Source organism: Megalops cyprinoides, chromosome 1, assembly GCF_013368585.1.
Source record: "Megalops cyprinoides isolate fMegCyp1 chromosome 1, fMegCyp1.pri, whole genome shotgun sequence".
NCBI classification, from domain to species: Eukaryota; Metazoa; Chordata; class Actinopteri; order Elopiformes; family Megalopidae; genus Megalops; species Megalops cyprinoides.
Genome location: NC_050583.1, coordinates 33680158 through 33703757, shown reverse-complemented (window position 1 = coordinate 33703757; position 23600 = coordinate 33680158). Strand labels below are relative to the sequence as shown.

General features: G+C 42.5%; 1 protein-coding gene across 1 annotated transcript; it reads right to left on the bottom strand.

Annotated features, from left to right (window-relative positions):
- Positions 1-1451: 1451 nt before the first annotated feature.
- LOC118773924 (exportin-6-like) lies at positions 1452-23051 on the bottom strand. Its single transcript, XM_036522955.1, has 24 exons — positions 22758-23051; positions 19154-19244; positions 18669-18781; positions 16918-17115; positions 15738-15897; positions 15010-15087; positions 14298-14811; positions 11997-12123; positions 11183-11292; positions 10174-10282; positions 9893-9985; positions 9605-9674; positions 9278-9437; positions 8884-8976; positions 8391-8535; positions 7445-7591; positions 6583-6772; positions 6139-6285; positions 5707-5821; positions 4812-4983; positions 3567-3728; positions 2902-3000; positions 2004-2234; positions 1452-1791 (listed from the first exon to the last, which is right to left on the bottom strand). The coding sequence occupies exons 1-24, from the start codon at positions 22758-22760 to the stop codon at positions 1690-1692; spliced, it is 3429 nt and encodes a 1142-aa protein (XP_036378848.1). The 5' UTR covers positions 22761-23051; the 3' UTR covers positions 1452-1689.
- Between the last annotated feature and the right edge of the window lie 549 nt (positions 23052-23600).

Here is a 23600-nt window from a genome sequence, read left to right as displayed (position 1 = left end):
CAAATACCACACACATTGGCAGAATTGTGTAACATTTTTTCTCCAGGGTCTAAAACCAGCACAGTAATCCAAATTTAAACAAATCATGTCTGTAAATCATCATGCAAATCATGTCTGTCTCTGCCAGAGTCTCATAAGGAATATTATTCCAGCAAGCCCAACTGTCAACTGTCCAGCTCATGACACACACCACCTTGCCTGTTCCTTTCAGTTTCCCAACACTGTTATTGTCACTTCCTGTAGACTGGAAGGTACAGCAAACCTCAGACAAGATGTCACAGCAAAGTGCAAATACTGACAGGACACCAAAATGCCATACGATCTCTAAAGACAGTGATAATATCTCATTTAAGCAGCTGCCACCTGTTGCTTTTAACATAAAAGATGTGACCCACAGACTCATGACTATAAAATGTAATAATAATAATATAGTGGAGCATAACAGACAATGTAAGACCCTGGGCAAGGAAGAGCTGTGAAGACTAGCATGAGCTTTTTTCAAGAGGGAGAATTTTTCAACTCTGTGTGATACTGTGTATGACAGTAGGAATTTGGAGTTGTCTCCTCTGTCACCATAGGCACAATGTCGACACACTGAATCAAGTTGCCATTCCCATAACTTCAGAATCATCTTTGTTCACTTACGATTTATTCTCTGATTCAATCCGCGTAGAAATCTGACATGAGAACTTCAAAGAAGCGCTGTAATTCAGAAGAGAATTACAGCACAGAAAGTACACCCATTTCCAATTGTGTTCAGAGGGTTTTACATCTATTCTTCTCATAAAACATCAGAAATATATCCAATATAACACACCCCAAAATTCAAATCTTTGTGTAATGCTGAAAGTAATTCCATGTCCCATAATGCTTCCCCTCACTATCTGACTGAATGGCAGACTGTCAATTCACCAGCTGTGTTAGGATTTACAAAACCTTCACATATTCAAGCTTCAAACCTCTCCCTCAGTTTCCTCAGCATTTCCTGTTTGGTTTAGATTAAAAAATAAAACCTCAGTGCTACATTTGGAGTTTCTTCCATCTTAAAAATAAAAAGGCTATTTACCTAAATGTCAGAAATCTGTAAACTGTACAAACATAAGTTAAGAGTAACTCTCAAATTAATACAGCAAAAATACAAACTGCAATGGCAACAAATAAAAAAAATAAACTCTTGATTTTACAAAAAGGTATGTATACCCAAAAAAACTTTTAAAATAGTTATTTAAATTTTCACATTAATAAGTATCTAAATGGAATAGATCATGTTTTACTTATTTGCATGGTTTTTCAAGTTTCTCCTTTGGAAATGAAGAAATGAAGGCAGAGAAATTATCAAAGCAGATGCTGACAGTGGAAAGTGCAGGGACCTCCAGTACCTCTGCTTCTTTGTTTTTGGTTTGGCCCCATAATGGTTGACAAAAACAATTGTGAAGGGAGATTAAAAAATAAAATAAAATAAAATAAAAGAGAATGAAAAATTCAACCCAATAAAACTGAAGGGGGGGGCTCGACTTACACCTGTGGACAACATGGAGCTCTAGGGGTATCACTTTGGAACTCCCCTTCCCTCCCTTCTTCTCTTTGAATGAGAGCAGTCAGACAAGAAGTTTGGGGGCAGGGAATGCAGTAGGGAGTTTGGTGGAGAGCAAGCCTGTGCTAAAGTGATGGCACAGAGGGGGCAGTCTGCTATAGCTTGACGGTCCCTGAGGGCAGGCTGCCATTGCACAGCCTGTAGTAGCGCAAGTCGTTCACCAGTCTGTGCACACTCTGAGTGAAGGAGGGCAGGTCCTGTACAGGGGAGACACACAGCAATATCCTCCTATTATTGACCCAATCCAAAATTATGATATGGTGCTCATGTCCCACAAGAACAAGATAAAGTCTGTCATTAACAGGAAACCATTTCATAAATCTGTAGATGCCTCGCTCTTACAACACAAAGCGGCCCCACTTCAAATCTAAAAAGGACATGGGATCTGCTCAGAGACAGTGCACCTCACCCGCTCCATTTTGAAGTTCCGTCCCAAGATGGCACGCTGGTTGGCATCAACGCCCTGGCAGCTGTTGAGGAACTCGGGGAGGAAGGAGGAGTAGAAGCTGTCGAAGTGGACGGAGGCCATGTTGTACACAGCCAGTGCGATCTCATCCTGCAGCAGGTCGTGGCTCCTGTGTACCAGCACCTGCAGCAGCACGTTGATGAAGTGGAACAGCATGGAGCTGAGGAAGAGCTTCTGCAGGGGGGATATGCAGGGGGGACAAAGAGAGGGAGTCAGAGTCACTCAAATACTAAAGAGTCACCCGCTAGAGGAAAAGGCATGACATGCTGCACTATGACTACAAAGTCAACCGGACACATCCTGAAAATATCATAGGAAGGCTCTGCAGCCAGATGAGCCCCTCTTAACAGAAATCGGTCTGGCTATGTTGGATGCACACAATTACAGCTGCTTCTATCAGGCAAGCTGACTTACAGCGTATCAGAATTACAACTAGAGCATTAAAGGCTAACATTAAACATATATGAATATATCTGAAGCACCCCACATTTGTCACCATAAATGTACAAAAATATGCAAGACAGATCAGGCTTAAAACAAATCAAAGAACAATATCTGGGAAAAGAAAACAATGGGTAACTGGAGACACAGAATAAATTAGTCTTCAGGGGAAATGTAGAGAATGCAGAGGGTTTAGAGCCCCTATGTCCTGAGAACATTTTCTAAGGGCATTGAGCTTGGGGTATAAACAGGCCTGTTCAGTTCCATGCAGACAGTTCACATGTTAACAAATACCATCTAGTATCAGCACTGTCATCATGGCTGGGGGGTGGGGGAATCACTGTCCTCTGGATCCTGAGACAGGATGGAATGTGGGTTGGGGGCGTCACTTGTCACTCACCTTGTGATACAGCTTGTGCTTGCTGTTGAGCGACTCCAGATAGGAGAGGTTCTGCTTGAATATGTGAATGTCTGGCTGCAGAAACGACTGTCCAAAAGCCTGGGGAAGTCAACCGTGAAGGATCACAGCCAGAGAACACAACTTTATGAGCTTTAAACAGTTGCTTTTTTTATAGTCACGAGAATGAAATGTACCCTGGGGAAAGAGAGGCTTTTTGCTTCACCCTAAATGCAATCAGGGCATATAAAAACAACCCAAGTTTAATTGGCTAAATAATTCCCTCCCACCATGTGTGCTGAGCTTTCTGGTGCAAGAGGACTGCCGTGAATGACACAAGTTGGTGCTATGCATTGGTGCTGATTGAGGTGTTTTTCCCGCCTGTACTATACAGAGATTTGAGATCCTTGAAAGTTGCTGTAGAAAATGCACTCCAATATGATGCTGACGTGGATGATGATGATGAGAACATGATGATTACAAACAACAACAGCAGCGACCGTTGCAAGCTAGGCAATTATAACTGTTGACTCTATTCTTTAGCGATTTTTAGAAAGCATTCACTCTCAAATGTATTGAGCAATAATGCACAGGACAAGAACTTCCAAAAGATTAAATGCTGTTACAAGCAGAAGCCAGTCGGGTGGCGGGCAGCAGGAAACGCATACCTGCATGATAGCAATGAACTGGGCCTCATTCTCCATCAGCTCCTCAGGCATGTCCCTCTGCACGCTGGCCAACACTGACGTCTTGAAGAAGTATCTCCAGTTGTGATGCAACACCTGGTAGAGCAGCTCAAACAACTCGGCCTTCACGTCTGGGGATGAGCGCTGTGGGGAGTGTGCACACCGATACGCAGAAATATACGTGCGCGCACACACACACACACACACACACAAACACACACACACACACACACACACACACACACACGGGTCAGACACTTCCATTTATGGACCACTCAGGTCTCTCTTGACCTGCATCTATCAAGAAACTTGGAAGCCTCCACACTTGGTTTCCTTCCTGCTTTGTAAAGTGGACACTTTGAGTGAACCATAAGATATTTCATTCAACAAATACTACATCTTTTAAAACAGCAGCATGAAGGAACATACATGGTCCAGTGCAGTCCTTCTAACCCAGGACTACTGCCGTCTATTTCATCAGACCAATTTAATTCATTCAAAACACTGCTGCCTGGCTAGTCCTTGTTTTGAGAAAAAATACAATAATATCCTGTGCTATGATGGCATTGTCAGTCACTGGAAAAGAACAACTGCCAAATGAATAAAATTACAGATCAATTCACACATCTATATTAATTAGTAATGGTCACATTTCCCGCTAGGTGCATTCAAAAATAAAGCATTCAATAACATAGTCTGAAAAGACACCAAACTTAGTGACCACAACTCTAAAGGGGCATGCTAACCCACGGGAAAACAATTACGATTTCAAGTATAAGTAGTAATTACACAAAATTACCTAAAATTGACTATACCGTTCAAGTAATTATGAAATGAAATCACAATCTCTTTAGACAGCATAATGGAAAACCACGGCCAAGGCCAAGTTAAACAGCATAATTTAGGACACCCTGCGTGGCACTGTGTGGAGCAGTGCTTCTTGGGGGTGGCTCAGATCTGGCTGAAATGGTTTGTTGTAGGCTGACTCAGCATTGACATCAATTACTTGCCATTTGCATACACTGATAGTTTTTTTTAATTAGTATTAGTGACCTGTACACATTATAGCTTTACCATAATGCAATTAATAGCATCAGATCGGAAAGTTTATAAACTTCATGAATAAATCACTGCAACACTGAAGACCACTAAAAAAAAGCAACAACCACTTCAAAAATGCCAAGGCAACCGCTGGATTCAATCTTGTCAATGTATGACGATGCTCACCTCTGCCAAAATAGGGTAGAGCTGCTCCATGCAGAGGGAGAGGATGCTGGGAAGGAGGGGTTTGAAGGCTTGGCCCGGCTCCTGCACCACCACCTGCAGGATCTTCAGGAACTTCTCCACTACCCGGCAGCCTACACTGCCCTCCTGTAGGATACTCTCCGCAACCTGCTCCCTGCAGGATGGATTAAGCAGTGAGCCAAAACCCGCCAAAACCCACCGTCCCAATGGCTTCACACAGCATTACGTGACAAGTACAGCTTTCGGCTCTCAAACACACTAACAGCCACAAGCCCTTGAATGATGAGTTGATGCCCTTGAATGGCAGGCAATAAACTCTTCAAAACACTCTAACAAGCAGCATTAAAAATAAACTTATGTACAAAATCATTCACGCAGGTTCTAGAGATGTCACTGCTTCTCCAACATGCATTTAGCAAGAGCAAGACAGGGATCATGGGAATGTGGTCATTTCTGGCAATGTAATCTCTCACCAACACAAAAGCTCATTTTACTCTTGATTGTATCATCATCTTGTTAAAATACCCTGAGTTACATGCTTACTCTGATCTTATTTGTATGTAAATTGATATCAATTTGATAGTGACTGGTGTATGGTAGTATAGTTGACTTCCCTTGTCTAGTCATGTTGCACAAGTTAACTTAGGGTAGAGCTTGAACAGAGTTGCTCACACTCATTGGTCTGGGAGTGTTGTTAGCCTGGTCTGACACCGTTGCTCATTCAACCTGAATAGTACACTTATATGCTACTGTGCTGGAAGTCACTCTGGATAAGAGCATCTGCCAATGCCAGTAATGTAATGTAATGTAAAAGGCAAAAGAACCACAGAAAGAAGAGACACCAATCCTTAATGTGGTGCCTGATGCTCTTTTGTACCTGGTGAACATGTTGAGGAATGTGTGGATAATCTGTTCTGAGAAGGGCACTCCCATTTGCACCCTCAGGCTTTGGAACAGAGTGAGGAAGAAACTCAGCATCTCATCCGTCACATCTGGCAGAGAAACACAAAGAAACGCTGTTACTGAGGGAGGAGAGCAGGTGTCTGCTTCTTTATATTACATTACGGCTTATTTAAACATGCCTTGTTATGCAGTGCCCCTTGTTTTCATTATGCTTTACACTGCATTAGGAAAAAAACATGAGCCCATTAATTCAACAATGTGAAACACTACAAGCTGGCAGACTGTATACAAGTCCCAGGTTAATCGATTTTAATATGAAATGTATCCCCTTAAGAAACACTGTCCCAGATTCAGCAGTAAGCGCTTGTGCAGATGGTGGGTTTGCGAGCATGTGTCTGCCTTGTACCTGGCTGATGGATAAAGATGGGAAACAGGGCCAGGGAGACCTGGACAGACTCCTGCACAGACCGGTAGCAGATCTGCCGGGACTTGGTGGACTCCCCCGAGACGCTGTCCACGATGTCCTTCAGGAGCCGCAGAGTCTGGTGCAGCACTGTTTTCACAAAAACATAGACAAAGTGGTGTAAATGTGAGCCAAAGCAAAGGTTCATACATGCAGCCTCCCAAAAAAAGACAGGAATGAAGGGAGATGTACATAGGGTTTTTTTTTTTTCAGTGGAAATGGAATGTTTAAAAAAATTGTTGAAAATTCTAACCTTACAATCTTGAGGAGTTGTGCCAACTTTAGATAAAAACCAATGTTACAGTGCTCTCTGTGTAGTTTTCACTACTGTAATTCAAACACCTAGAACATTCTGCCAACAGCGAGAGAGTAGTGGGCTGCACTCACTGTCCCCCGGGTCCACGCGACGATGCTGTGGGTTGGCATTGCCCCTCAGCAGGCGGTAGTGGCGGGTGAGAGCTGCCAGCAGGTTGGCATGGTTGGTGGAGCGGTCATGCCACTGCTGCTCACTCTCCGGCAGATTGGGCCAGGGCAGCAAGAGCATGTTGGACAGGGCTCTGCACACCAGTACCTGGGCCTGAGGGAGTGGGAAAACAATGTGTTATCCCCCGGACATCACATGGAGATAATCTCTCTCTACTGACAGGAGTCAAGTCAATACCCAAACAGGGCAGAAACCAACCTCAAATAAACCTCAGATAAACACATTCAGCAAACACTAATCTTGACAAACATTAACTTCAGATAAACACAGCAGAAACTAACCTCAAATCAGCAGATTCCTCTTAGGATTAATTGAATACTAAGCATTTATAAACAATGAATGAATTTTGGAAGTGCTCATATGAACTGCACTACATATCACTCTCAGTATTGTTGAAACCATAAACAATAGTAAATTAAATACCTTAACCGAATTAACATCAAGCCTCAAATGACTTTCAGACTGATCAACTTTGAGTTTGTATTTGACCAATGAAAAATATTGAAAGAGGCACTACAGCAGACTATGGGGGCCATATCCTAAGGATGTCCTGCACATCAGGGAATGAACTCTCAAATTTGACATTTCACACAGGAAACAATGTATGTCATAAGCACAGCCATGATACTTCAAAATGTTACTGAAGAGATGTCCACTTTCTTTATGTAATACTGTGCTGCTGTAATGATCCCATGACGCTTATGAAGTTTCTGTTGATCAAAAAGGCAGGAGCGTGTGAAAACAGCTGCAGTTTTAGATTCTGACCTCTGGGTGGAGCCTGCGAGCAGAGCTGTCTGTGACAAGATTGAAGAGGCTCTGCACTGCAGGCAGAGTCACCAGGAACACAGGCCGCACTGTGGTGGCCATTGACACCAGGAGGCGACACGCTGGCAACAGTAGCTTCTCTGGGACCTGGGCGTACAAAAGTGGAATTCAGCCAATGGGAACATAGACTTGTGGTGTTGAAAGGAGGCCTCACCACCGTTTTAAATGTTGGCTTGAAAATGTTAAACAGTGGCTTGAAGATCTTCAGCAGATGTCTTTTTGTAATTTAGCTCAGTAAATGGTTATTATTGAGATGCCATTTTTTCAACAGAGGTTGGGGAATGGGAAAGATCTCCAGCAGAAAACTGGAAAGGGAAACATGTCTTTGGAAAGGTAACCCTGAAATTAGTGTGTTTAAATGTAGCCAGACGTGTATATTAAAACTACGTTTCTGACCAATGACAGCCTAATGTTTTACAGAGCATTACACTCGAAGGGGCAGTACAGTGTTAGCATTACATCATAAGACTCTTCTTCTCCCTCCATTTAACTTACATAGAAATATATTTGGTAAAGAATGAGACAAAATTTACCTTGAGACAGATTATGAAGTGCATATGAGTATACTGAGTGCACAGGTAAAAAAGGAACGTGATAATGTAGTAAACAAGTGATTAGCACTTGTCTTAAAGTAAAAATACCAAGCGAGGGATTAATATGGATATTTACTAACTACTGTGCTGAGAACTGGAAGTGGCACCTGAAGCTGTCTGAATACTCAGAAAAGTGAATCCTAAAATGTCAAAGGTCTGATATATGTCAAAAACATTCCTTCATGGATCTGACTTTTATGATGCTCTGCTGTAAAAACTGCACCCTCTGCCTTCAAGTTTCTGCTGTACAATATCAGATTTAATCACATAAAAGAGGATTTGGGGGCATATACCTTGGCACTGATGAGGGGGGTGTTGGCATCCATAACAGAGGTGATGAGGCTGACGAAATGGGTCTGATTCTGCCTGTGCATCTCGCTGTAGAACTGAGCCAGCCAATGGGAGTAGGCCTGCAGGGCTGCCAGGGACTGGGCATGACTGCAGTGTAAACATGCATTAAAAAGTAGAAGAGGCTCAATTACAACAAGCCATATCCCATCCCCCCTGCAAACTTACAGAATTAGTTACAACATCTCAACTCTACATACAGGTCTTCCAGAGACATGACAACACAAAAAATAGGAAACAAACCCCAAATGACTCTCCAAAAAACTAAAATATAACACAACAGAAATGATCATTTTTTGTTTTATCCTCATTCACCAGCCTTTGACTGATTCAATATGAGCCCATTAAGCTAACAGATATCCAATACATTTCAGCATTTGACAAGTTGTCCAGGGAAAGGTGAGACCAGTCTGAGAGCACAAAAACACCTCAACTTACACATCAATGAGATCTGGTTTCAGCACAGAAGGCAATGCTGTCTCCAGGTTATACAGGCTCATCTGGGAGCTGTAGCATATCACTTCTGCGAGCCTGAACTCGGAGAACGGAGACAAGCAAAGCATCAGAAACACTGAAAACTTGTTTCCTCTATGCAGTTATCACATGATCCCTCCTAGTAAATTTGTCTAATTTATTTTAGCAAATCTCAAGTTTTACTGGATCCATAGGTACTGTACAGATATGAACACACTGGATGAGCTTTACTATCCTACTTAAAACCAAACCAAGCTGGTTAGAGCAAGACTTATTAAAATGGATACATAAATGTAACTGCCAATGTGAATGGGCAGAACAGGGAAGCTTCTGCATGATGACTGAAGCTCTCTCTCACCTCTCTACCACGGTGAGCGCATCACTGAAGCGGGCGGTGAAGACGTCCCCGATGAAGTACTCGGCCAGTCGCCCCACCGCCTGCAGCAGAGAGCTCAGGTCACGGAGTGCACAGTGCAGCTGCTGGCAGTCGTTCTCCGCTGTGACGTTCAGCCTCCGACCTGAAGGGGGTGATAAACACATCGGGAAGGAGGTACATCTGACTTACATGTTATGAATGAGGAGCTCAAAATTTCCCGACACTGTAAAAAAAAAATTTCGCTCACTTCGCACATATGGACACGTGTGGTAATTAATAAGACATTGTCATCTCTCAGTTCCTCCTTACCTGTGCTTGTGGTTGTAATGAACTGCTGCAGGCCCAGGTACACATCTAGGTTCTCCTGCAGCACTGGATACTAATACAGGAAACACAGCAGCAATTAACACATCCTCCCCACAAAGTGTTCTATTACTTCTCAGTAACATGGAAGGGTCAACCTACAAACATTCGCATAAAGGAGCACAAATTATGTAGGTCACTTTTTCAGGGCAGATTTTTAGTAGGGGAAACAGTAAACACTATAGCCATGAGTGGACAGCCACCTGTAGGCCAAGGGAGGAGGTCAGGACTTACCAGGGCTGAGAAAGTATGAGAGGGCAGCAGCTCCATCACCTTGGCAACAATCTCCAGACTCTGACGCAAGTACTGCTGCCATTCTGTCTGTTGCTATGGAAATTGACATACAAAAGTAAGTTTTGCCCTACAAAACAACTCTGATGCTCTTCAAAGAACAGAAATTAATTCATGAAAGACAACACTTTGGACAATGGCAGATCCAGGCAGTGTACATGTAAGCTATGGAAAATGCCTTCTGCACCAAAAATAAAAAAATCCCCAGAGCTGATTGTTCTCACATCATCATCCAGGATCTCATCGTCCAGTTCCTCCAGAAGGACCTGGCTATGTCGAAACTGGATGCGATTCAGAACCTCATGCAAGAGCAAAGCCAAGGCGTCCTTATACCTGTACAGGGAAAGGGAGAGAGAAAGAAAGAAAGAGAGACTGGGTGTAGGCAGGGTCAAGTGCAGGTACTATACTGCATATGGAGACATTTCACTTGCACATTGTAATGTACCTACTAAAATGAAGGAAGAGGGAGATTGGCTTAAAAGAGGTATGGTACCACTGCAATATTTATGGTCAACTAATCCTTACAGATATAATTATCCATTTTGTACACTTCACATTGATTCGTTAGTGGAACCATGATAAACAAGCATGCATGCGGTAACAGATGCAGCAGACTGCCGTCACAAGACTCTCAAGTGACTTTGATGTTGAGGGTGCAAGAGGATGTGGTGGAACACATACTCCAAGCAGACGGTGAGCAGCAAGTAATGCAATACACTTAGAGGCTCAGACCACAAATTTGTATTACGTATCACTAAGTGTTATCTGTACCATTTCCTTTACACCAAAAATATATTCTTGGGCAAAAGTAATCTGAATCCTAAGTAATAAGAGACTCATCTCTGCTGACTGTCCCAGTCTGCCTGGTAGTAAATAAAATAATCTAACGTCTATCAATTTATTTACTTTACTGTAAATGTCTTTTAACAAGTATCACTTCCAATTTTACACCTTGCATACCCATTGGGCCCATTTAAAAATCTGGGGTTTTACTTCAGAGTAGAACAGCAACGTTTTATCTGGTATTCAAACCACTACCCACGGGTCAACATTCCAGCACTCTTATCGTTACACGGTATACCTGAGAAAATGAAACCATTTATTGTTTCCATGTGTGCTATCCTTCTCTACACAGCAATAAGGGAAAACACAGAGATAACCTCAAGAGGTCTGACACATTTACATACATTTACAAAGCGTCTTCTTCTATACATCAATACAGCTGATTTTTACCTGTTCAACACATTGTTTCTGTCAGCAAGTCTGCTTTTAATTTTAGTGGTCAGGTAGTCCAGGAAGATGCTCCAAATATCAAGACAATGGAAGTAACCTTCATGAGTAGGCTGCAGGCAAAGGAGTGTTAGACTAGTGTTAGAGCAACATACGACCATGATCTTTATGGTTACTTTCAGACAATCACTGTTCATATTACACATGCTGGTATGGATCATTTTAAAAGGAGTACATCGCACCAACTCTTAAGGTAGCAAGGTTTTATATGAAGTTATTGTCCTCTTTTGATCGAAGTGACTAGGAGGCAGCATAATTAGCTGAAGGGCTGCAGTACAAAAGGAACTTATTTCAAGGGGTTTTCCCACAGAAACAGGAAGCAGTGAAGACATTGTAGTCATTTCAAAAATGCATGAGCGTTTTGCACGACAACATCCTCTACAGCACCTGACAATGGAACATGCAGTAAAATCACTATGATCAGGTCTAATTAGGAAGTGCATTTGATGTTTGAATATACCAGACAGACCAGTCTACATTTGTAAAAGGCCACCAACTTCAGTGCTTCCCTATTTAGGAAAGATCACAGTACCAGGTATTCAGTCTCAACAATCATACAAGCCTGAATGCCTTTCAACATACACAGAGCATCCTTGAGGCCTGACAAAGCCACATTCACCACAGCTGAACGAGAAAGAAAGCCGTCCATGAGCAGCCATGGCCCTGAATAATGAGCTGTGGATGCTACATTTGTGTCATTGTTTAGTTCAATTAATGGAGTTTTAAAAGGCAAGTCACCAGCCAGAGCGTGAGATACCTGGTGGAAAGTGTACTTGAACAGCAGCGCCAGAAACTCCACCACAGGGAACTGTGCGTTGGACTCTATCCGCCTCAAATGTATGCTGACAAACAGCCGCAGGAACTCTGTGAACTTCTCCAAATAACTGGGAACAGACAAAAGAGGGACAAACAAGACCATCAGATAAAACATCCACAACAACGAGATATTAAATGTGCATCTGAGGAAAGAGAAGAATAAAATCTTCTGATCACATATTAAAGAACCATTTCAGTAAAAACAGAAAAAACAAAAAAAAGCAGCCAGGTACAGTAAAAACAAAGTGAAACAAATGAACATCTTAAACTAAAGATAGTTTAAATAAGTAAAATCCCTTTAACATTTACCTAAGAGACGGGCAACCACTGACTCCAAACACACCTGAAATACAGCAGAAAAAACATGCTAGTCAAGGGCCATTGGCAGCCAGGTGGAGAAAAGAGATAAATCCCTTGCAGTGACTGGTTGTGGATGGTATAAAAATAAGCTTAGATACAAAGAGGATTTCATTTATCATTTTGAATTTCAAATGTGTTGTTTTACTGCTCTTGTTTTAGGCCAAGTGTGCCAGAATGCATATTCTTAACTGGTAAACATAACTAAAGAATTTTTCCTAGAATTTTTTCTTTTCAACCTCAAAGCAGGTGAAATTTCAGTTCAAATCCTATTTCAAATCCTGTTTCTGACAACTGTTTGATGTGAACTACAGCTGAACACTACCAGTCACTTTGATTTTAAGGGAATTCCAGAAAATTCCAAGTAATAGGCCTGATGGTTTTATCTTTGATCTCCACATGGTGTGTAGGCATACTCTCGCAAGTGCTTTATGATCTCCACCTTGATCGACTTATAAAAGTAAACACCTGAAGAAAGAACTTCACAGATAATAATTCACCGTAACTGTGGCTTTTTTTTCTTTTTGAACCGAGTACAGAATACTGAATAAAGACTACAGAATGCTGAATACAGACTGAAGAAACTGAAAATACACAAGGAAGGGGTGGGTTGAACTGAAACATTATTCTGAAATGCAACTGATGACACTACTAATGTCAAATACATATCCTTTGCGGATCATAAACGTCTTACATACTTGCTTTTAATCAAATATCCAATATTAAATATTTTCCATATGTCTCTGCTGCTTGACAAAAACTGGATTCTAAATTGATGCCTCAATATATTAGAATATTGGAGAGACAATGTTTCCTCCTGAGTTCAGAAATCAATACAAGATGTCACTAACTTATATTGCAAGTAGTTAAACTGGACATTTGATTAAAATGGTTACATAAGAAATTCAAATACCCTGCAAGTGTTATTCAATCAAGCAAAACCATGCAAAATGCACATTAAACAGGACAGATGTGATCGAAGATGACAATATACAAAACGAACCAGAGTATTCCCCAAAGACGCCCTTTGATGGTTTCTCTGTAGCCCTCTACTTGACCAAATGCCTCTGTGTTGAAATATTAAATATGCAGATGTTTAGATTTTGGTACTGAAGTACATTTATCCCTCCCACTGGGCTAAATGCTGGTGCTAACCTATAGTGTCTTTAGAAAGGTGGTAAACACACTAACAGTGTACTCGGCTCAGAGAGGTCTGTGAACTGCAGTCAGTATGGAGCTCTCAGAAAGCCCTTGACTCAGCTTCTAACCCCATAGCTCAAAAGCAACAGAAGACAGGGAACTCAGCCATCCCCTTACCTCACAGGCGTCTCTTGCGGTGGCAGAATTAAAAATGCCTCACCTAGCTTCCGCTGTGCCCACCCTGGCTGACAGCACCTAGGGTTCAACAGCAGCAGTGGAGGGGAGGGAGGAGGGAGGGAGGGGATGGAGACACACCTCACACTTGCATACTGCCATTCACCTCCAGAACCCACCTGTAGGCAGCCATTTCTACGGGCAGTACCCCCCAAATGAGAGGGCAGGAAAATCGAGGAAGGGCAAAGGCCTTACTCTGGGCCTTTACCCCAAAAAAGCCACCACATGGTTCAGAGCCCTTCATTCAGGTTAAGAATAAACCTGACAAGACAAGGCTTGGCGATCAGCGTGAACCTACAACCTTCAGAACAACAAAGCAGCAGGAGTTACCTGTACCTCATATTACCTGACACCACAGATGCAGCTCCATCAGGTTACCTGTACCTCACATTACCTGACACCACAGACGCAGCTCCATCAGTCCAGCCACAGTGGGCAGGTATTCAGCGCAAAGGTCCTGTAAGGGGATTCAGAGAAGTCGAGGGTGGAGGGGGTGTGCTACTGGTCTTACCTTTCATCAAGCTCCTCCAGCCGACTCTTGATGGCGTGGCCACTGTTCTCCCGCGTGAGCTTCTGAAGAAGGAAGAAGGCCTGCTGGAACATGCGGAGGAGGTAGCCCTCAAAGTCCTGGGGCACACAGTTCTTGGACATGAGCTCATTGACGCAGGACATGGCCAGCACTCCAAGCTGTGCCCTGTCGACGTGGGAGCCACCCTGCAACTGAGTGCTGCCTTTGATTGGTCCCGAGGCAGGTGTTGTGTTCTTCCCAAAAGTGGGGTCAGAGGAGTAGTTGGAGAGATCTGTATTGCCTTTGTGGAGATCGCAGCCAAAGCGGGCAAAGTGGAAGATGATTGTCAGCAGTGAAGGTGTGATGCTGGTGGAGAGGGGGATCCAGCTGAAGAGGTGTGCCAGGCACTCCAGTGCCAGGGAGCAGAGCTGCTGGCTTTCCTGGTCCAACATGGGAATGGGCTGGGACAGCAGCTTCGAGTGGTAAGGACCCTGGAGCAGACTGCCCAGAAGCTCTCCTGAAGGGGAGTCAAAAGTGGGTGACATGATGCCTACTGCATCATGCATCAGGGCTCATCCACCACAGCGTAACCACAGACACACAACTTTTTTTTACCACTTGAACATTTATTTACCATGAAGGTTAAGTAATGCTAGAAATCTCTACTGGTTTCCAAAAGACGATAATGGAAGAACCTTGAAAAGAAATTTCATACCAGTTTCTCCTGACGTGGGTGAAGGGGGTGGGGTGGCGGTCATAACAGTGTGTCTATCCCAGACTGTTTCCAGAATACCTGCACGGATGGGTGGAAAGAAAAAATCCAAGATTGGCGTTTGGGAAGGGGTGTAGGTGTTATCCATGGCCGAGGAAGGTAGAGAAACATTGTATTATGTCAAGGGACAGTGCTCTTCACTGCACACTGCTCTTGACCCTCACTCACAGTAGTCTGAATTGCTTTACTATTCTTTCAAGAGCCCCCACTTACTGTACACTGTAGACCTGTATGCACACCAATGTTTCTGTAACAGACATTTCACACAGTGGAACAGGACACAACACAATAGAAAGGCATTAACCAGATGCAATACTCCCCCACTGCATCCGGCCTGCTGTACTTTCTCTCTGTCCTTTTGAGTTTCCACATTCCCATCCAGGGTTGTTCTTATTTAAAATGTATATCTAACTGGGGCTTGGAAATGTTACACTTTCTGCAATGCCAATATGTACTTGAAAATTCACTGATGAGAAAGTATTCAGGTGAATCTTGGAGGTGTTAAGACATTTTCGAAAGCTTTGCACGCCCAACCACAATTTCCCTGTTTTATTTCCTCGTAGAGCCACCCGAGGTGTTTCTTCAAATGATGAGAATGAGAATAAAGCCATGTGTGTGGCTGGGTCTGCAGTGCAGTGCATCACGAGGCTGTCTGACAGCGGGACACTCACTGGTCAGCAGGCTGAGCACGGTGGGCACCTGCTCCAGCAGCAGCTTGCGCAGCTCCTCCTTGCGGGTCGCGCTGAGGTCCTCGCGGGGGCACGCCAGCTCCTCTGACGTGGTCTTAAGCAGGATCAGACCCAGCGGGGCCAAGGTGGGAGACTGGATCATCTGGACGGAGCCACAGGGAAGGGGGAAGGGGGACACATAAAATGCACTGCTGAACTTGACCTTTGTTTAAAGTCAGAGGAGACACAGCAAACCAAACCTTTCCATGACGACGGCTGCACTGCATGCACACTGTGTCTCTAGAGGTTAATTGGGTGTATCAGTTCAGTGACGCAGATAACAGTGGCTACAGAAGACAGCTGAGCGAAACCAGAGAGATTCACACAGCCCTCCTCTGTAACTTCCTCTTTCTGTCCCACCCAACATGACAAGCACAATCCAACAGTTCACTTGATTTTGCATCTTCTTAAAGGGGTAACCACTACACAAACATAACTCACGACTATGAGATGAATCCACATAATGTAATTTGATCTGAGTAATTTCAAATTTGAGTGATTATAAGCTCAATGGTTCCTGCACTATAGTCTGTGGAGAATTCATCTTCTCCTTCAGTACATCATGTACTGTGCAGCAGCCTCAAACTACAATAACAGTGAGATGAGGGATGGCTTTGTGGTTGTGCTGCTTTCTTAGCACTGAAATGAGTGCAAAACCCCTACTACCCATACATGAGCAACCCGGTATGGCTGCTAACTGGTACTAACCCTATATTAATACTGCATCTACCGGACAGAGATTTCACACTATCACACAAAACAGAAAGTATATTTGCAGAGACAATTTTCAGCATGAATAGCAATTTCCCAACTGCTTAAGGTTACTTTCAGAATTGTTTGGGTGTGAAAACATTTGTGCAACGCTATCACCATGCACAAGTCCCAGAGATAGCTTAAATTAAGGAATGTGTAAACATCAATGCTGTGTCAAACATTAACAATATTAAAAATAACTGAATGAGTGAATCAACAAGTTGCCATTTTCACATCTTCAAAGCACCAGCAGAACACACCACAAGTGTGTGCTGTGTGAAAATAACCTGTAGCCTGTCAGCAATCGACCTACACCCTTTGCTTGTGCCGTTGCCTCAGGGTCAGTGTGCCCTGGATGTGCATCCTATACCTGCAGAATGTTAGTAAAGAAGTCACGGTAGAACATGGGCCAGTCCTGCCTGCCGACATCCACGATGACCTTGCACAGCTTATTGCGGACGAAGTAGGGCAGGGCCTTGTGCTTCGACAACAGCAGCTTGGGCAGGGAGCTGCGGATCTCCATCTTGTCCTGGGAGGGCACGCCCAGCCACATCTGGTTGATAAGGTTCTGCAAAGCGGACATCAGACAGGCAGTGAGAGAGGGTTTTAGCAGACTTTCATATATACCCACAGTATTTGAATGCACATCCGTGTGCACTCAGTATGTGAATACCAGGGCTAAGGTGAAACCTAGTGAATGAGGCATTTCCAGCCCTATTTCAAAGATGTGAATTTGAGAACAAATTCTATATTGCACAAATCTGAGAAATGCAGTTCAATAACAAAACTATGTCAGATACCTCTAGGACAGCAAATAGACTGAACTGAATCAACGTGAAACCAAGCAAATCTCTCTGATTTTGTTTTGTACTGAATCAAATGCTATGTGTGAAAGAGTTCTGAATAAAAAAGAGGGATCAAAGAAGGACAAAGAATGTGCTTGCACAGAGGCTACGGCATACTGCTCTGAACTTCACCTCCCCAGGGGAGATCAAAGAATACATTTATATATACCATTTGTAATGTAAATTACATGGTCATGGTTACATGGTGTCATTTGTCAAAGCCTTAAAACAACTGTTCATAAACAAATACTCCTACTCACAGCATTTAATTTGCATATGTGTTGAGGAACTGTGATGATCAGTTGAATTTACTACAGACTACAACATATACTCAAAGCACTGCATCATACTGATGCAAATACATCATCTCATCAGCTGTGGATATTGTCAGAAAGTTCCCTCTCACACACATTTCACATGACAGCCAGACTAGCTTTTCTAATCAAAAGCCCTTGGGTTTCTTCAACAAACAGGATTTTTACACTGAGAAGAGACTGCTACTTGAAACTGACATGGCTTCAGTAACCAAAAGAGCATCTTTTCCGTGTGATGAAATGAAGAAGTGCTTCTAAGTTCGTTTACAGGACAACCCCATGGACATATTTTGAATGTGTTATCTAGAGATATATCAAGACCGATGTCTCCAGTTCAGATCCCAATGTCTTCATGATCTCCCATACAATGGGACGACTGCCATCTTGGTTGTGTGAACTAGCTAACTAGGAAACATAAGCAAATCATCAACAATGCTAATATAGCTATATTGTGTTGATATATTTTACGGAACAGCAATGAAGAAAGGATAGTGTTGCCTCCAGCATTATGGAAAGCAGCTATAAAAATTAGTTTCTGTATTAGTAGTTACCCTACAGTTTAGTTTTATACATATGATGGAAATACAATAGAGGAATATAAAAAGAGAACATACTGCATCTGAACTGACAGACTATGCAGCCCAGGGGTTTTTAAGTCTACCAGTGAACCTGGTTAAAATCAATTTAAGTTCATTATACCACCCAAATTTTCATATTATTTACCAAACAAAGCACACAGCTCATGCACTAATGAAAATATGTGAAGATATTAACAGCTTGTAGGTCAAATTCACCACATTTGATAAAAACGAATTCCTCCGCAAAATGGTGTATTCTGTTCCAAAGCCATTTTATAATGCAGAGCTAGAATGATTTTCTGGTGCTAAGCTTGTTGCTACAAAGTGTTACAGGGATGATAATTAGATAATAGATAATTCAGATTGTTCTATGGCAGTACTCACCTCAAACACTGTTAGACTGTACATCATGACATACTCATTGTGAGTGTTGGAGAGAAAATGGAGACAGTACCGCCATGCTCCCATCTGCTGAGCAAAGTTGTTCAACAGCTCCTCTATAGAAAATTGAAAAAAAGAACACATGAATTGAACAATAATATAATAAAAACATCCATCTCGGATCAAAATGTTGTCCTGTGTGCCAAATTACTTTTAGCAGCAAAGAGTATGTAGACATTTGGTTCTTCCTGTAATACTTCTTCCTGTCTAGCACCTGAAAAAACTGAAAGTGAATAGGTTAATTTTTGTATTTCATCTAATGAAAAACATGACGGTTCATCATCATGCTAAAAATAAGTTAACCAAAATCTGAAAGAATCACAAAATGTTACTGTCATACAGACATTCCCCTTTACTAAGTGTTTTCATGAGCTAATCTTTCAGACAACTGCAGTCGCATTCTCAAAAGAGTTCATCATACAACTCACCAATCTCTCTCTTGCGGTCATTGGTGGTACAGCTGTGAAAGAACTCGGACATTAAACTCTCCAGGGCACGCAGCGAGACCTCCTCCGATGCCTGGGGAAGGACAGGAGGGACAAGAAAAGCATGGAGGAAAATGGGGATGAGAGTAAAAAGAAGAAATTGTGAGTGGGATGTGTGCCCTATGCACACATGGCAAAACCCTGTCTTCTAAAACAAGGTAATGAGCTTCAAGTCACTATTACAAGAATCTATAGGGGCAGAGGTGAATTTGAAATCTGTGTTTGACATGACAATATTGGTACATCCAGCCATATTCATACTCTTGGTCATGGGCACCAGTTTGTTTTGAAAAGTGCTGGGGACAACGACGGGTTAGATATGTTCACAGTACTAAAGGCTTTCAAAAAGTGGTGGGGACAAAATGGGTCACGAGAAAAAGTGGTGTGGACATGTCCCCAGCGTAAATGACACCTATTCTCTTGGTGCTAACTCATTCTGCTCTCCAGTTCTGCTCAGAGGTGAAAATCTATCTCCAGTGAATCAGCAAGTACCTCATCTCCCAGAGGTTCTGTCATCAGTACCTTACACCAATCTAAGAGTTTGCCAGTACCCAAAGTAGCAGTTTGGCTTCAATATGGTGTTGCCCAAAGGCTGCTGTTGCTGTGGTCATTGCTCTTTCCCATTCTTACCCTATATGTTGTAAAAAGGTAATATTTGATGTGAATGGCCAACCAAAATATAAAATAATAGCATTCTTTCTTCTTTTGTGTGAGCAGCTCCGGAACAGGTGACATTCTAATAAGAAGAAACCACCGCAGACTTGCTTTGCATGTGGTAGTATGATCACCATTTTTCACCTCAGTATAGTACTGCGCAGAATTTAGAAGTGACTTTGTGCCCGGAAGCAGAACATGTATGAAGTCTTAGATGGTGTTAGATGGTGTACTGACTGTTGTGTATGCTTATCTGTCAGAGACAATGCCACACAGGTCATTCCCTTCTTTTTCATTTGTTCTCCATCTGTTGACAGCCAATGGCACATGCTTCATGAAATGTAACACTGCACTAGATAAACAGAAAAGGTCAGACAGCTGCTTTTGTTATGATGTAGCCATATAAGCCTGCCCCTTCATGGACGCAGAGCTGTTGTGAGGGGGCCACATGTTGTTTGTTCATGAGCCAGGGTGTGATAATGGCAGTGTAGAACCAATGGGTTTACAAATAATTTGTGTATGTTGCAGAAACATCAGGAAAGGGCACTCAGAGGGGAAGGGGGAGGTTTTCAATTCCCACATACCATTGATGTACAATATATGTATGCTTCAAACTGACTCACAAAAGTACTTGAGGGTTAAAACATCCGCTTACTTACAGTGGTAAATAGGAAACCCAACTATGGACAAATATGAGCATTCTGACATGAGCGCTACAGTTGGTTAAAAGTATATTTCCAAAGCAACGCTGTAACAAAACTATGATTGTTCAGAAAATGAGTCTGCAGATGAAGCTCTGAAAGACTGGTACTATTTTCAATATTCCTTTCCTGTTGCATGGTAACTTCTTTGATGTGTTGCAAAATTTCCCTGACTGGACACACGTCAGCATAATATGTGACTATCAAAAGAGTCACACACAAAAAACCCTAGCTCAGAGTGTAAGACTTTTAAACTCAGCTACATTCGGGGGCTGTGCCACAACTTCCTCAAGTGGTTTTGGTAATAGTGATGATGCTGGACTTGTTGAGAGTACAAACAACACCCTCAAACAACAGAATGTGAGTTCCTACAATTAGGTATTACACTATAGCTGCATTTAACAGCAGCTAGATATTTAAGAGCACAGAGTACAAAACATTACCCTTTGGTCCATTTACATTATTTTGACAGGCAAAAAGCACTCTGATGTCATCAACTATGCACTCAAATCATCTACATACTTTAAGTCACTTTAGCATAGTCTGAAATGTGAATTTGAAACAAACTGTATCTAATACCAACAACAGCCAATTACAAAGTTGCTTTTGAGAAACTTTCAAAAAACAAACATCCAATGTCTTCCACCCACCCACTCCAGGAATTACACATTCTATTAAAGAGCCCAAGGGTCTAGAAAGCACATCATGTGCAATGAATTACTTAGTGTAACGTTGTCTCATGTGGAAAACAGAAGAGACGCAAGCAGCTGGTCAGCTTGACAAAACCAGGACTGCTGAGACCACAACCATGCGAGTGGAACTGGGTATGTACTGAAGACACATTTGGTATAATAAACTTACAGGGGAACCATGTGATCCAGGTATATTTTCACAAGACCTTTCTACAGTAACACTACAGTACAGTGCTTTGTTCTACATACAAGATACCCATTCAGCTTGACAGATTTACTAGTCTCTGGATCTCACCCCTTCACCAACATTATTTTACTGTGAGTACAACGTGTATAAGGTATGCCACTGCATTGTTTGTTGTAAAGGGGACATAAAGTGTACAATTCAGCTCATCTGATTAGGTTCAGTCACTGCTTTAGAGGCTAGTGGTGTGCATCAATCTTAGTACTATAAGCAATGGTACAACTAGACAGAAGTACTTTCATCAAGCAACCAAAGTTTCTGTTTCCATGTTAACTACTGCAAACCATGCCATGACCTATATACCAAGCAGCATGTGTGCTATGGCTGTGAACCTTCCAAGCTTTCAACAGCACTGCAGGCCTTCATCAGCTACAGCATGTAGAGTGTATAAACTGACTCAACTGCCGACCCAATGTAGGTTTATCTGGACAGCAGCCATCTGAGTAGCAGTTACTTTGACCAGCATGCCCATCAACCTATCACAGTAATCTGCTTTAAACTGATGAATCTTGGCAGATTTGGTTTGGGCAAAAACACACGTAAACAATGTGGTGGAACTGGCACCTCAGAAATGAAGCTCTGGTAAAACAAGCAGTCCAAAGGAGTATTAGGCATTAATAACTGGTATTTGGGACAGAAACGTGGCATAGCGGAAAGGAGCAGTGCCTATAACCTAAAGTTTGCTAGTTCTATTCCCTGCAGTGGTACCCTTGGTTAATGCACCTAACTGACATCTTTCCTCTTGCCGACAGTTGTTCTAAACTCACACACAAATAACGTATGAATAAATTTACGGAGTCAGAACCGTTAAGTCTTCGACTTCTGGTCGTTAATGTGTCTGCAGCGGCTACAGGAAATTACTCTATAATGCCCGTTCGACTCGGCTATCTCGAATATGACTTGGGATTCTGGCAGCTGTGCAACCAGTAAAGGTTTACATAGATGAATGATTCATTTTAAGTGAAAAAAAGCTCGTCTCTACGCAAGACACCAGTAAGACAAGACACCAGCAACTTCGAGCTTTAGACGTGGGAAGCCGACCAATAGTTTGTCTATGCGGTTACAACAGGTTTCAGTTCAATTTAAAAACCACTGCATCAACTTCATTTCTACCATCTATCAAACAGCATTTCACCGTGGCACACACACAGTCTGATGAAATGTGTGATAAAGGAAACGTGCGTAAAAGGAATAAATACAAATAAAAATAATAATACAATTATGATTATTCCACATCGTATGCAGAAAATACTCACCATGCCCGGATATAAGGAAACAGAACTGGCTAGAAATTATTCTTTGCGCCTGATCTGTTGGATAGTCCCGAAGATTATCATGCTGTGCTCGTTACATTGGGGTCTTTACTGCCGTTATACTCCGGAACTATGTAACGGCTGAAACAGCAGCTAACGCTAAGTGCGGTAACGTTAAGTTATATTCATACAGTCGCTGTTTCACTATAACGCTGACTGCGGCGAATGCAATAACAGTCTGCTATCCAACTACTTAGGAACTGCTAAAACCGAACAAAAACAAACCAGGAAACAATAACGTCTGTGCTGTCTGAAAAAAGAAATTAAGGATGCATTTACAATCCAACTCTTTAAAATCCTATTTAAACACCCCTGCCGTCGTTGCGTTCTATAGCTGTCGGTTGTTCACGGCTGTCTCAGGCGTCGCCGCTTCCTCATCGTACGGCTGCCCCTCCCCGCCGGAAGTGAAATGTTCATTTTGGGCCGGATGGAACCGGCTGCGGTTATAGCGCTGAGTTCCTGAGAGTCTCGGGGAAATGACTTTTCTGCATCTGCTACAGAAACGCCAGTTGCGACTGATGCGGAGATGATGCAATATCGTGCGCATTCACCATGTGCCACCCATATTCGAAGTTTCAGCGAATTCCACCCTACTACCTTACATGTTTATATGAAGTGAATATCTAAGTCTCAAAACAGTTATTTTTTAATACACTGCCTATATGAAGAAGAATGGGATCTAAGTGCCCGAAGGTTTAATGCACAGGAACCGTGCATAGCTTTTGACATTTTTCTTTCCTAATTTATGTTTATATCAGTATCTCAAAGAGAAGCAGCGAGTGAGAC

Bases quoted from the DNA above. Each gene is read 5' to 3' on its own strand.
- LOC118773924 (XM_036522955.1), bottom strand. The intron at 18,782-19,153 runs GTGAGTTGTATG...AATTTTCTATAG, and splicing joins TGACCGCAAGAGAGAGATTG to AGGAGCTGTTGAACAACTTT. The intron at 17,116-18,668 runs GTGAGTACTGCC...TCCGCTTTGCAG, and splicing joins ACAGTCTAACAGTGTTTGAG to AACCTTATCAACCAGATGTG.